The sequence below is a fragment of the Canis lupus genome, chromosome 13 (genome assembly GCF_048164855.1).
Source record: "Canis lupus baileyi chromosome 13, mCanLup2.hap1, whole genome shotgun sequence".
Lineage (NCBI taxonomy): Eukaryota > Metazoa > Chordata > Mammalia > Carnivora > Canidae > Canis > Canis lupus.
This window is the reverse complement of record NC_132850.1, coordinates 47766093-47780779: the sequence shown is the minus strand read 5'-3', so window position 1 is coordinate 47780779 and position 14687 is coordinate 47766093. Positions and strand designations below refer to the sequence as shown.

General features: G+C 36.4%; 1 protein-coding gene across 6 annotated transcripts in view; it reads left to right on the top strand.

The window, feature by feature from the left end:
- NR3C2 (nuclear receptor subfamily 3 group C member 2) overlaps positions 1-14687 on the top strand; it is a 330275-nt gene that overhangs the window by 224533 nt on the left and 91055 nt on the right. For all 6 annotated transcript variants that reach the window (XM_072773547.1, XM_072773544.1, XM_072773541.1 and 3 more), the window contains one exon: positions 6937-7053. In XM_072773547.1, the coding sequence (XP_072629648.1) occupies positions 6937-7053 (117 nt within the window). The remainder of the gene's footprint in view (positions 1-6936; positions 7054-14687) is intronic.

Below are 14687 nucleotides of genomic sequence, written 5' to 3'. Positions count from 1 at the left end.
TACTGCTTTAGCTGTATCCAACAAATTTTGATATGTTGAATTTTCATTATTCAGTTTGAAATATTCAGTGTTTCCATTTTGATCTTTTTTGATCCATAAATTATTTAGATGGATGTTGCTTAATTTTCACATATATGTGTTTTTTTTTAGATATTTTGTTATTGATTTCTAATTTAGTTCCTTTGTGGTGAGAAACTATACTGTGCATTAATTTAAGCCTTTTAGAGTTTGACACTTGTTTCATAGCTCAGGATATGCTCTATTTCAGTGAACATTCCACGAGCACTTGAACATGTATATTGTGTAATTGCATGACCTACGTGTTAATTGAGTCAAAGTGTTTGCTACTACTGTTCAAACCTTCTATATCTTTAGTGTCTCTCTAGATAGATAATGATTGTTCTGAGAAATTGTTATGGAGAGAAGGGTTCTTAAATCTCCAACTGTGATTTTGGATTTATCTTTTTTTTTCCTTTTAGTTCTGTCAATTTTTGCTTGATGAATTTTGAAGTCCTATTAGATGCATCTTATATTTAGGATTATTATATGTCAATTTAATCATCATGAAATGACATTGTTTCTTTGGTGATACTCTTTGTCTTGAAGTCTACTTTGTCTGATTTTAATATAGCTGCACCAGCTTTCTTGTGTTACATTTTACATTGTGTATATTTTCCCATCTTTTAATCTTCAGCCTGTCTGTGTCTTATATTTAAAATGCACCTTAACCCATACATCGGTCTTCTTTTTATCTAGTCTACCATCTTTGACTTCTAATCAAAGTGTTTAGACCATTTACATTTAATGTAATTATTGCTATATTAGATTTTTATCTGTTATCTTGGTGTTTATTTTCCTTTTGTTCCCTCTTAATTGTTCACTTGTTTTTCCTTTTTCTATTTTTTTGGGTTAAGTACTTTTTAGTATGCCATTTTTATACCTCTATTGTCTCTTGAGCTATGCTTCATAGTGTTACTATTCTAGTGGCTGCTTCATGGCAGTCTCTCAAACGTTAATGTGCATCAGAATCACCTGCAGGATTATATAAAACACGGATTTCTAGGTCTCACCCTAGAGTTCCTGAGTTAGTAGGTCTGGAGTGGACCTGTGAATTTAAATTTCTGATTAATTCTTACATTATGTTGATGTTGCTTGTCCAAGGACCATACTTTGAGAACTATTGCTCTAGGGATTTTAGGATGTACTCTTAATTTCTCACTGTCTACCTTGAATTAATTCCAAGTATACCATTTTAAGTTAATGTAAGAAACTTACAGCAGTAGAATTTCATTTATATCCCTTCTTCTCTGTGCTATGTTCTTGGGTGTTTCATTCGTACATATTTAATAAATCCCATAATACATTTTTATTCTTTTCTTTCTTTAAACAATCATTTGACTTTTAAAGAATTTTTAGAGGGAAAGAAAATTTTTTTTTTACATTTTACCATCTATCATTTCCAGTCCTTGCCTTTCTCTCAGTACATCCAGATTTTTATCTGGTATCATTTTCTTTCAGCAAAGAGAACTTCCTTTTTCATATCTTATAATGTGATTCTACAAGCAACAAATTGCCTTAGCTTTAGTTTATCCAAAAATTTCTTTATTTCACCTTCATTTTGAGAAATATTTTCATTGGTTATTCTGGATTTTTGACCTTTAAAGATATTGCATGTTGTCTTCTGGCCACAATTGCTTTGATATGAAATCAGATATTCTTTTCCTTGTTCTCTTTAATGTAGTGTAATTTTTTGGCTCTGGCTGCTTATAAATTATTTTTATATTTGTTTTTCAGCAACCTTACTATATTGTGCTATAGTGCTTTTCTTTGAATTTATCTTTTAAAGGGGGCATTTGCTAAGCTTTCTAGATTTTCAAGTTGTTGCTTTAATCAAATTTTAAAATTTTCATAGTTTTCTGCCCTATTTTCTCTCTGCTTCTGGAATTCCAACTGCACACATATTAAATTACTTAATGCCGTACTACAGACTATTAGTGCCTTGTTCATTTGTACTATGATTTATTTTCTCTGTGCTTCAGTTTGGATGATTTCTACTTATATTTATTTAATTTCAATAATCCATTTTTGTTTAGTGCCCAATATATTGTTAATTCTAACCAATAAATATTTTATTTTAGATACTATATTTTTCAGTTCTTGGATATCCATTTGGTTTTGTTTGTTTTTATAGTTTCTAAACCTCTTTTGGTAGTTCTTAATTCCTATTAATCATATTTTGTTATACAACCTAACATATCAATTTTTAAACCCTTATCTGTTAATTCCAACTTCTGGGTCTATTACTACTGATAAATTTTTCAATTGTCTTTGGTTTATATTTTTCTGTTTTTAAATATTTCTATTGATCATTATTGTATTCTAAACTCTGGAGAATCCAGATCCTGTTACATTTTTCCAAAGAGTATTGAGTTTTGTTTTCGTAGTGCATTAAAATCATCTGACAAATCACCGTGAACTTGTCGAGCCTTTGCTTCAAACTTTTTTAGGATAGGTCTATTTCGATTGTGCCTTTAACCCTAGAGTAAATGTCTCAGTTCCAGAATACCATATTTCCTCCTAGGCAGGGACCTTCTAGTATTACAATGGAAAGCTAGAGATATTTAATGAGTCCTTCTGATTAAGTGGGATTCAAACTTTTTGTGATGGCCAGCAGCTGAAATAATCTGCTCAGCCCTTTCAACATTAAATTGTTTCACCCCTGGACTCTATGGAGTTTCATATTCAGTTTAGGGCTCAGCCAAAAAGTTGAGGGGGTTTTAATATGTACATTTTATCTACCTCCATCCCCCATGACACCCTTTCCAGAATATCCTTCTTCAAGTCCTAGCTACTCCGGCAGCCCCCAAGTCTGTTCTCTGCTTCTGAAACTAATGAGACTGAGAATTTTACTTGGTTTCTATTTATCCTACACTGAGTGGTGTACAAGGCCCTCAAGGAAAGAGCTGTTCAAAGGTGAATCTTGTCTAGGGTGATTTTTTTCTTTTTTCAAGAGTCCATTTTCTTCCAGTTTCTGGCTGCTTTTGATTGCTCCCCAGTGCCTTCAAATCTTTCACTCCTTTTGTGGACAGTTTATCACTGTTATCTGTGAGAGATCTATCTGAATCCAGCTGCTCTGCCACTACCAGAACTGGAATTCTCCCCATAATGGACATATAATTTAAATGAGAAATCTTTGTTCCTTTATCACCAAGATTTTTTTTTAACCATGGGATTATTCCTATTGCTATATAGTCTGACAAATATATAGCTACTAATTTGCCCAGAGATCATTTTTGAGAAATTTCAAGAGGACTATTAATGGAGTCCTACTTCCTTTCTATCTACTTAGTATCACCTTCAGATTAATGTTTCTAAAACATAGCTCTGTACTCAACATAATGTAAAATAGAATCTTCAGTGACACCCCATCACCTGCTGAATAAAATCTGAGTTCCTTAGCTTATCATCCAAAGCTTCCACTATCTGGTCCCCAACATTCTGGTTGTCTTCCCTAAGTTAGCATCATAGAAAATCATTTACCTAAAAATGCCTGGGATGTGACTTACTCAGGATTAGCAGTCTTAATACTAGGACAACACAGAGTTTAAATAAGACATGATTAAAGTTTTTAGATCTTTTAGATGCATTCTCCTGTTTTCTAAATTTTTTTTTAAATTTATGATAGTCACAGAGAGAGAAAGAGAGAGGTAGAGACACAGGCAGAGGGAGAAGCAGGCTCCATGCACCGGGAGCCCGACGTGGGATTCGATCCCGGGTCTCCAGGATCGCGCCCTGGGCCAAAGGCAGGCGCTAAACCGCTGCGCCACCCAGGGATCCCCATTCTCCTGTTTTCATTGTGGGTTTGTTGTTGTTACTTTGATGTTTTAATATAGATTGAGGAATGGGACACACATTATATATTTTTGTACGTACAATTTAAAATCTTTAATGTTTGCACAATTAAAAATATAAATGATGAGGAACTATCTGAAAACTCTTAAGGCCATTCCTGCAGCAGTCTTTTACAATGCTCCCATCCTATTTTTGGAAGATGAATTGGGGGCAGCGACCACACTGGTTGGTAGAAATCAGGTACACAATTTCAAATATTGCTGTAGGAAGGAAGTTATCCTGTAGCTATTACAGTAACATGGATTTTTAAGATGTGTTCATTTTTTAAAATCCATATGGAAATATCCCAGCCTTTGGAAGTTTCTGTTTTTGAACACCCAAAGAAGAAAATCCTCTAGTGTGTATGTAAGGCAGTGGTCATTTCTTATGCATTCCCGTATGCCTGCAATCTAAGAGACTTAGTCACATTTTACTGCACATTCACAGAAGTGGAAAGAACCTTAGATTACCCCAACTCCTTATGCAATTGTTTGGCAGCCTTGTACACATAGTAGGTTCCCAATGAATACTTGCTGAATTAAAACCAATTAAAATTACATTTAGTTTTCTTGTTGGACTTTCAAGTATGTTCAATTCAGTGTGAGTTATAGATAAATCTATAGTTTTGTGTTCAGTTTCACACCATGCAAAAGGCACAGAATGCTGGTTGCCAATGGAAATACTGGCTGTTAAAGTAGAATGTTCCTCATTCAAATAATGTTCCTTTGCTTATTGGTTCCAAAGAGCACTTTTAGCATCCTGTTGGACCACCAGTAAATTATATTGCAAATTGATGTTTGAAAGACTCTGGCCTTAAGGCACACGGATACTGTCAGCCTTCCTGAATTCTTCCAATTCCACCATTTTGGGAACCCATTTTACCAGTGCTAGCATGAGGTTTTTCTTGTAAGCTAATAACAATAATAACAATAATTGCCTTCTATATCATAGGGCTGTTAATAAGGCTTAAATAAGATAGTTCTGTAGTAGGGCCTTAAATTTTTATTTTAAAAGTGATAACCAACTATTTAAGATACCATGCAGCATCATGAAATGTTATATGAATCGGTTACAGTCTTTACCAAGGGTATTGATTGCCTTTGTGTAATTATCTGTACCTACTTATATTCACTAAGAGCTCCAATTTTTTTTTAAAAAATCATTAGATTATTATAATGATGGGTTTTCATTTCTTTACTTTGATAGATTTCCCTATTCTAGTACTGTTTATTGTTATTATTACTAAGATTTACCATAATGTTCCTGAGAATGTGCTCTAGATTAAATTATTTTAATTACATTAAGCAACACATTATTTTTATTGAGTATTTACTGTAATTTACTTAGTAAGCCTCAACCAAGGGAGCATGATAGTCCTAAGCTGAAGGGAGTGCTTTAGAGCCTGTTCACTGCTTTACAGTAATCGATGAAACTCCCTCTCTCCTTTGTCTACATGTTTTCAGTGACCCATGACCCAGTCCTCAGACCTCTTCTCATTCCAGTCTCTGTTCACTCCGTATGATCTCATCCAGTCTCATGGCTTAAAATAATGACTACAAGCTGATTACATCTCCAGCCCAGACCTCTCCCTGACTCCAGACCTGTGTATCTAATGCCTTAGATGCTTCTCAGGCATCTCAAACTTAACATGTCCAAAACTGAACTGGGGTAGTTTTCCATAAACCACATGCTCCTACTGTCTTTGTCATTTCAATTTATGGCAGTTCCATTTTTCTTAAGGGTTCAACCCAAGAATTTTAATGCCTCTAACTCCCCTTTCTCTTTGATCTATCAGCAAATGCTAGCAGTTCTACCTTTAAAATGCATCTAGACTCTGACCACTTCTCACCACTGCCACTTGCTGCCACAGTGACCTGGCCTCCCTGCATCTGTCTTAGTCTGTTGAGTCGGTTGTCAACATAGCAGCCAGGGTGATCTCGCTAAATGTAAATCACATCAAGTCATTTCTCTTCTCAAAGCTTTCCATCGCACTTAAAGTCCAAGTCTTAAATACAATCTTTACTAAGGCCCAGTATGATCTGACTCATATTAACTCTTTTTCATTATCTCCTATTTTCTACTCATTCTTTCTGTTCTTTCATACTTGGCTATTCCTTAAACCTGCCAAGTAACCTCCCCAACCCTGTCCCTATCTCATTTGCTTTTCCTTCTATGTAGTGTATTTTCTCCCCAAGATATCAACACAGTGCCTTCATTTCCTTCAGACCATTAGTTAAAGTATCTTTGAGTAAGCATCTTCTGTACTCTTTTTAAAATGTCAACATCCTCCCACACCTTCACCATGTTATATGCTCCTTCCCTAGCACTTACTACTGTCCAGCATTTGTATATTTTACCTAATTACCTTGTCTGTTAACTGTTTCCTCCCAATTGAATGAAAATTAATGATAGCCTGGACTTTTGACTATCTCATTCATTGCTATATCCACAGTGCCTGGTACCTAGTGGATGTTCTGTAAATTTTTTAAATAAATGAATAATAGAGCTAGGCTACAATTTCACATTTTGCCAGTAGATGCCTCTCTCTAAGCATATTCCCACATCTGAATATTTTAAGTTACAGTTTGGTCTACAATGTGAAATAGTTAAACATTAACATTTGTATAATTGAAAGTCTTCCCACTAAAATCACGTGTATAGATGGTGAACAGGCATAGCAGCTTAAACAACTGCAGGAAAGCCTTTGAACAATCCACTTTGTTGCTGCTGTGATGTCTAAATGAATGTTGGGCCATTGCCTGAGAGGGCTTGGGTAGCTACCAAAACTTTCAGTTTAGAGGAATGTGGCTCTATGTATAAGAAAGTCAATATATGCAGTATTAATCTTATCTGTAATCTAAAATCCCACATACGTTAAACTGACTATTCCTGTGCCTATGTTATTGGTAAATCTTTTTTGTCTTCTATTTTTTTGTAGAAGAAATTTCAGGGCAGGAAAGATGAAGTCTCATAATCTGATTATACTTATTAATACTTTATATTATTGTAATAGTCTTTAACAGTTTTTTTTAAATTATTATTCAGGGCAACATAACTATTTATGTGCTGGAAGAAATGATTGCATCATTGATAAGATTCGACGGAAGAATTGTCCTGCCTGCAGACTTCAGAAATGTCTTCAAGCTGGAATGAATTTAGGAGGTAAGTTTTGGGTTTTTAGTTCAATAAAAATTGTTAATATGTCACATAACACCACTAAGTTCTCTATACTCCCAAAATTTAAGATGAAGCTAACATGGAGCAGATTTCTGAAAATCTCATAAGTTCTATACTTGTTCTAAAACATTTCAGTATTTCTTTCTTAGCAGGAGTTTAAAAGAAGTATGTTACGTGACTATGGTCCTAGGAAAATTTTTCAACCTTGAGTTTGCTAAGGTTTTGAGAACTGGGAACATATCCAAAACCAAAATAAAAATGAATGACTTTTTATATAAAGCTGTAACTAACAGTTTTTATTGTAATGTCTGTTTAGAAATAAGCCCTACATGTGATAACATTAACCAGATAGGAATACATTCCTAACTCTAGGAATAAATGTACTAAAGGAAGACCTATATGAAAAACACTTAAAAATGTCATAGGAGCCCACCAAAAGACAAGGGGTTGTGAGGGAAGGTGGGGTGGAGGTGAGTGGTGGTTAGAAGCATTGAACCAAACACAGAAGTATACAATATCTATGGATGGGAGGATTCAGCATACTAAAAGTATTAGTTTTCCCTGAATTAATTTATAAATATAACACAATCCTACAAAATTACCAATGGAGGGCAGCCCGGTGGCTCAGCAGTTTAGCACCACCTTCAGCCCAGGGTGTGATCCTGGAGACTTAGGATCGTGTCCCATCTCTGGCTCTCTGCATGGAGCCTACTTCTCCCTCTGCCTGCCCCTCTCTCTCTCTCTCTCTCTCTTTCTTTTTCTCTCTCTCTCTCTATCTCTCTCTGTCATGAATAAATAAATAAAATCTAAAAGAAAAAAAAAAATACCAGTGGGTGATTCAAAGTTCCTAAAGAGCAGCCAGCAAACTTCTGGAAAAGACAAATAATGAGGGCAACTAGCTCTACCAGATAGCAAAACATATAATATACAACTACAGTAAATTTACAGATCTGTTTATTGATTGTGAGACCAACAGAAATTAAAGAAATAAATAAAAATAATATGAGAATTTTTTATGTGATAAAGTTTTCATTCCAGATCAGTAGTAAAAGGATAGATTATTCAACAGAAATTGTTGTGACAACTGGGAAGCCATCTGGAAAACACAAAAATTGAATCCAAATTCATACTATCCACCCAAATAAATTGTAGTCTTTCAAAGTTTTAAACTTGGAAATAAAACCACAGACGCACTAAAAGAAAACATGGATTTTTTTAACACTCTCCAAGTGGAGAAGACCTTTTTAGGTATAAAACTCAGAAGCTTTGAAAGAAAAGAACTGAGGAAATTAACAGTATTTACAAATCAAATAATACTGCAAAGGCAAATAAGAAACTGGGGAAAAGTACTTGCCACTTATAGACAACGGGTTTATTTCTTCCATAAAAAGCTCCTGTAATTCCATAGAAAAAGAAACCAACTTACTATAAAAATGAGATTGAGGGGCACCTGGGTGGCTCAGTTGGTTAAGCATCCAGCTCTTGATTTCGGCTCAGGTCATGATCTCAGGGTAGTGAGATTGAGCCCTCCATAAGGCTCCACACTAGGCATGGAGCCTGCTTAAAATTCTCTCTCTCTCTCTCTCTCTCTCTCTCTCTCCCCCCCCCAAAAAAAAAAATTGAACAGAACTTTTATAGACAAAAGAGATACAGTTGGTTCTTGAAACACATGAAAAGATTTTCAATCTAATCATAAGAGAAATGCAAATTAAAAATATGATATATATTTTTTACAAATAGCAAAAATAAAACATTTTTATGATATATTGTTTGATTATATAGAAGTAAAGTAAAAGTCAATGGTGATCTTGTGCATTTTAGGTGAAAGGATAAGGTGATTTAGTTGCCCTATAGAGAGCAATGTAGCTATTTCAGTAAAATGGTAAGGGGCACATACCCTTTGACTCAATGATTCCACTTCTAAGAATTTATCCTAAGTCTATTTTTGCAATGTAAGAAATGATACAATAATAAGATAGTCATTATAACATTGTTGACTATCAGAAATACATTCAGTATTCATATGTTCAGGATTGGTTCAATAAATTACAGATAATTTTCAGACAATAAGGGAAGCTGTATATGGACCGATCTTCAAAATATTATTTAGTGAAAAAAAAAAACAGGTTGCAAAATAGGGTGTTTTGTCTCCTACAAGTGACCTGTTTTAGGAAAAGAATTTTTATTGTATAGAACATTTCTGGAATAGTTTACAAGGAACTAGTAATGTTGGTTGTCTCAGTAGAAAGGACTGAGGTGGCTGGGAGACAAGGACAGGCAGGAGAATTATTGTCACTGTGTTCTCTGCCATGCCTTTGAATTTTGTATTGTGTTTAGTGCATGTATTGTGTATACATGTTACCTAATATTTAAAAGAAATAAAGTAATTTGAAAAAGAAATGAGACTTCATCCTTCTTTGCTTTGATAAATGTACCAACTGGCTGGCTAGTCAGGATGAGGAGGTAAACAAGGCAGCATGCAGAGCAGAGCATCTGCATGAAATCAGGAGTGGGCTGTCGCCAGCTGAGCCTGCTCTTGTCAGAGTGTGGCCGGAAGATGTCACATTATAGCTCAGCCAGAGAGGCTGGTGCTGGTTAAGAGGATGGACTCCAGAGCCAGACTGCCCAGGTGGGAACCCTTGTTCCTGCACTTCCTGACCCTGTAACCTCAAGCAAGTTACCGCCTTTCCGTGCCGCATTCCCTTACCTTCAGCTTGCAGTAATCAGATGCTTACCACAGGGGCTGGGATGAGGATTGAATGAGTCCCTGTGCAGTGAGAAGAAAGTGATCACTCAGTACATGTCAGTGGTTTGGTGGGTGGTTGCAATGCTCACTGTGATTTCCATAGCCCTTTCACACGCGATCTGAAAGACATTATTGCTCTATGTTTTGATGATGGTGAACCTCAGCCTAGAGAGGCTGACTTGCCCAGAGATGCCACAGCCAGCGAAATAACAATGCTAGGTGTTAGGGCTCAAGACTCTTGGTCTGGTGTTTCTAGTATAGCACACTGTTCTCTTGTTCTGTTATCTGAATCAGTGCAAATGTGGCACAAAGATCATCTTCTTAAATATGTGAGGGAGGGTCAGGAGAAATCATTTAAAATCTAGATGGCACAAGGGTACTGCCATTGATTGTGAAATAAACCCTAAATCAGTTTTGTAAAATCCAAAACCTGAATTTAAGTATACATACACACTACTGGAGGTACCTTTTAAAGCGTCTATATGTAAATTTTATTTAACTTTACAAATACTGTAAAATTTGAATACATAAATATTACTATAAATGTTCATTATTATATTCTATAAATATAAGTACTATTGGTTATTATAAAATAACAAAGTAACCATACGTATAATTCCTACCTCATTGGGTTTTGTTAAGGAGTACCCAAGCCCTTACATAACCCTTAAAATGGGATTTCTTAACATTTGCATTGTTGACATTTTGGACCAGATAGTTCTTTGTTCCAGGGGACCATCGCATGCAGTGTAGTTTGTGTATCAGCATCCCTGGTCTCTACTTAAAATGCTGATAGCAAGCCCTTCTCCCCAGGTTGTGACAACTAAAGATGTTCCCAGGCTCTGCTAAATGGACCCTGGGTGGCATCAAACCCACTGGCTTAGCTATAATACTAAATCATTATAAGCACTTTTCAGTGAGATATTTTCTGCTACGATATAAATTCCATCAGGGTAAGAATTTTTGTCTGTTTTGTTCATTGCTTTTTTTCCCCAGTGACTAGAACAGTGGCTGGCACAAAGTAGGTGTTCAGTAGCTATTCGTTGGATGAATGAATGACTAACTGGCATTTTTGAGGGCTTCTGCATTCTAAGCATTTTGCTAGGCCTTTAGATGTGTCATCCTTGGCAAACCTCATGTAACAATATGCGATACATACTGTTAAATCTGTCGATCTTGGAAGTGAGTTCACGGAGATGCAGAGAGGTTAAAGAAGTAGCCTAAGGCCACAGAGCCAAGGGATGGCGGAGCCAAAACTCAGACCTTGGCCCTGGCACTAGACCCTGTGTCCAACGTCACTCTGCAGTATGACATAGGTCTGCTATTTGTAGATTGGCGTTTTTAAAATAATCCAGACTGTCCATTAATGGCAGCCACGACAGCCTGCTTTTTCATTTGTGTCTATAATGACCTGTAAGTGAGATTTGGCACAGGACCCAATACAGTTCACATAGTCTGTCATTGGTTTCTGCATATGCAACACAGGTCCTGTGGGTTTGGGTGAAACATTTTACCTAGAGCGAAGGCATGCTGTGAGTTTTGAAGCACTGAGTCAAAAACAGGCAGAGTGGAAAATAATATTTATGAAAATACTATTTTCTTCAGGCACAAGTTATAATTTAACCACTTCTGGCTCATAGATTATTAAATCCTTAAGTTTTGGGGATCCTTGGGTGGCTCAGTGGTTTTTAGCACCTGCCTTCGGCCTAGGGCGTGATCCTGGAGTCCCAGAATCGAGTCCCATGTCGGGCTCCCTGCGTGGAGCCTGCTTCTCCCTCTGCCTGTGTCTCTGCCTCTCCCTCCCTGTCTCTCTCTCTCTCTCTCTCTCTCTCTCTCGAATAAATAAATAAAATCTTTAAAAAATAAAATAAAATAAATCCTTAACTTTTACTAATTATCCAGTTGCAGCCATGTACTTTGTAAGTTTTTCTTTTTCTTTTGTAATTTATTTTGAAGCCTCGCTTTTTTTTTTTTTAAGATTTTATTTATTTATTCATGAGAAGCACAGAGAGGAGAGAGAGGAGCAGAGACACAGGCAGAGGGAGAAGGAGAGATCCCGGGTCTCCAGGATCACGCCCTGGGCCGAAGGCAGCGCTAAACCACTGAGCCACTGGGACTGCCCCGAAGCCTCACTTTTAGTTTCAGTTTGGGCAATAAGAAACGCAAGCAGTTCTATTATATTCAAAAATGATAACATGAATTTTAACCTTTTAGTGTGAAGCAGTTTTACAACGAGTCATATTAAAGCCTATCTATACATGTTGCGATCACCCCCCAAATTTTCTTAACAGAGCAGGGCTGTCCAGTTTCTTTTGATCCACTTCTCTTCCCTGCTGCCTCTCTTGGGGGATAAGGCAGCTGCCAACCCAATGTAATATTTGGAAGGCATTTTCTGTTGATGAGTGATCATGACTCTGGGAACAAAATTAGCCTTCCCATTCTAAAGACTTCAGGAATCCAAAATACTTCAGAATAATTTTTTTCCTATCTTATCAGCTGGCCAGCATGTCATTCTAACTGTTGTCCCCATGCTAGCCTCTACCTTAGAAAGTGGAGGGAGAGAGAAGAGCAAGTAGATTTTTACTTCTTAAAAATTAGAGCCGTAAAATGTGCCTCTTTCCTTTTCTCTAGACCCACTCCCTCCTTCCTACCACAAGTACTATTCCTTTTCTTTAAAATCCTGCTGAGCTTTAGGCTGCATGCAAAGGAAAATATAGCAGAAGATGTGAGAATGTCAACAGAGAAATTGAAAGGAAAATAACAGCTTTCCTGGCCCCAAGCTGGGCCTGCCACTCTTGCTCTAGCCCCTATCAGTAGATCTAAAAAAGTCGTGGTTCCATATGCATGAGAATTTACTGCTTTGCATAGCTTTCTCCAGAGGAATTAATCACTTTTACATGCCAGTGTTCTGAAGAGGATGATCTATACATGCCTTTTAGAGCTTCTCCTAAAATATATAAAACATAGCATTAAAGCCAAGTTGCCCTCAGACCAAGAATGAGTTTGGTGGGGGGGTGTATTTCCTATTCACTGTGCTCTGGCCATAGAAGATAGAGGGGATCATCAAGATTTTTCTATTCCAGTCCTCCCGTTTACAGATGAGGAACTTGGAATCCAAGATCATATCATTAGAGACTTAAAAAATGCAACGTAAGGATTCTAATTCCGTTGTCTTTCTTCTTTGACAAAGCACACCCCCCCCCTTATTTCATTTTTCATTATATAGGCTTAGTCCACTTTCACATTCCTTTAATGAGGACTCTAAAATATTAAAACTTGCTTCCTGTAGCTTTAGAAATGTAGACTTTACAAACCACAGGATATTCCTAATTTGGGTTCCAATTTACTTCCACTGCGTATCTGCAGCTTTCCTTAATGCCAGCAGTCACTTTCACTCAGTTTAGCAGGAGCCTTCTTTAACCAGTGGCCATACCAGGCAGGTCTATCTTCTCTTCTTGGAATAGAACATGTCATATGATGAGAGAGAAGGATGTCAGACACAGGAAGCAGCAGCAACAGTAGACATCATGGTTGCTTTCTGGAGACAGAAAGGCAGGTCGGTGGAAAAGGAATGAAACACAACACTAAGCTAGCAGTGTTCAAAGAAACAGATACTCTTGTACGTTACTGATGAGAATGGAACCAGAGAGGAAAATCTGTAAATTAAAATTCATCCACATAATGCAGTATTAATCAGCCAATAACATTATGGCGATGAAAATTCATAGCAACATAGAAACTTTCTAAAAAAAGTAATAATGAAAAATTAGTATGCAAAATTATTTAGGTTACTTATTCTATGATTACAGCTATGTGGGACAAGACTTGCAGGAGTCAGACAAGGAGGAAGTTCTATAATACCCCAAATGGCTGTGTCAGTGAGGTAGGGATATAGACAAAGTTTTTCTTTTACCTTTTCTAGTTTTTTTTAGTAATATGAACATGTTTTATAATAAAACTTAAAGAAAATAGAGTTCGTGGTCTTGAACTAAGAAGGGAAACCTAAAAATAATACTGCTGTTGAGCAGAAGAGGTAAAGAACGAGACCTACAGATAGATAACCAAAGGAGTTTTTGCTTGACAGGACGGAGGACAAAAGAGGAGGTTAGAGACCTCAGTAAACCAATCTCCTGCTGTGAAATGTTTTAAAAACCAAAACAGAGAAGTGAGTGAAAAACAAAAGACCCAAAGATCAGAGAATGATAGAATCATAACTGACACACCAAGCCCAAGGAGAGGGATCTCCTTACTTGAGGAAAATTGGCTGTACCTGCCAGCAACTTACTGCAACAAGTTGGCATGGTCACCTGCATAACTCCCATGCAGCAAAGGTCCGGTGAGAGAAATTACAGGATCAATGCCAGTGAAGAGTAGGTTTAATATCTGAAATCCAATAAGAAAAACAATTTTTATATCTTTAAGGGTCCCCTGAGGGAGGATATGCAGTAGTCTGTAGAAGTTTAGAAAGCCCTTGTGTACTGAGTTTTATGAAGAAATACCATTCCTTGGATTTTTTTTCTAATTCCTCTTGCTTTTAGACAATAAGAATTTCAGTAGGACTGTTGAACAGTAAAGTGAAGGGGGAAATAACACATTTTTATGAATCAGTGAAAGTATGGGTTTTTTTTTTTAATCTTCACATATAAGTTAAGCCATATTAATTGCCTAGGAACATAACTTGAATTAAACAACTGGTATTTTTATCCTGCAAAATTTCATAGAGGAAAGTTCAGCATTGGTCCCAAAGCCAACAGAATTTAAAGGTTTACTATATTTCCTCAATCCCAAGGCATTTTTTTCTTTCAAATTTTAGCAATTATGATTATATAATTTGCGATTAGTATATACATGTAATAGTATTGGTTTCCTCTAA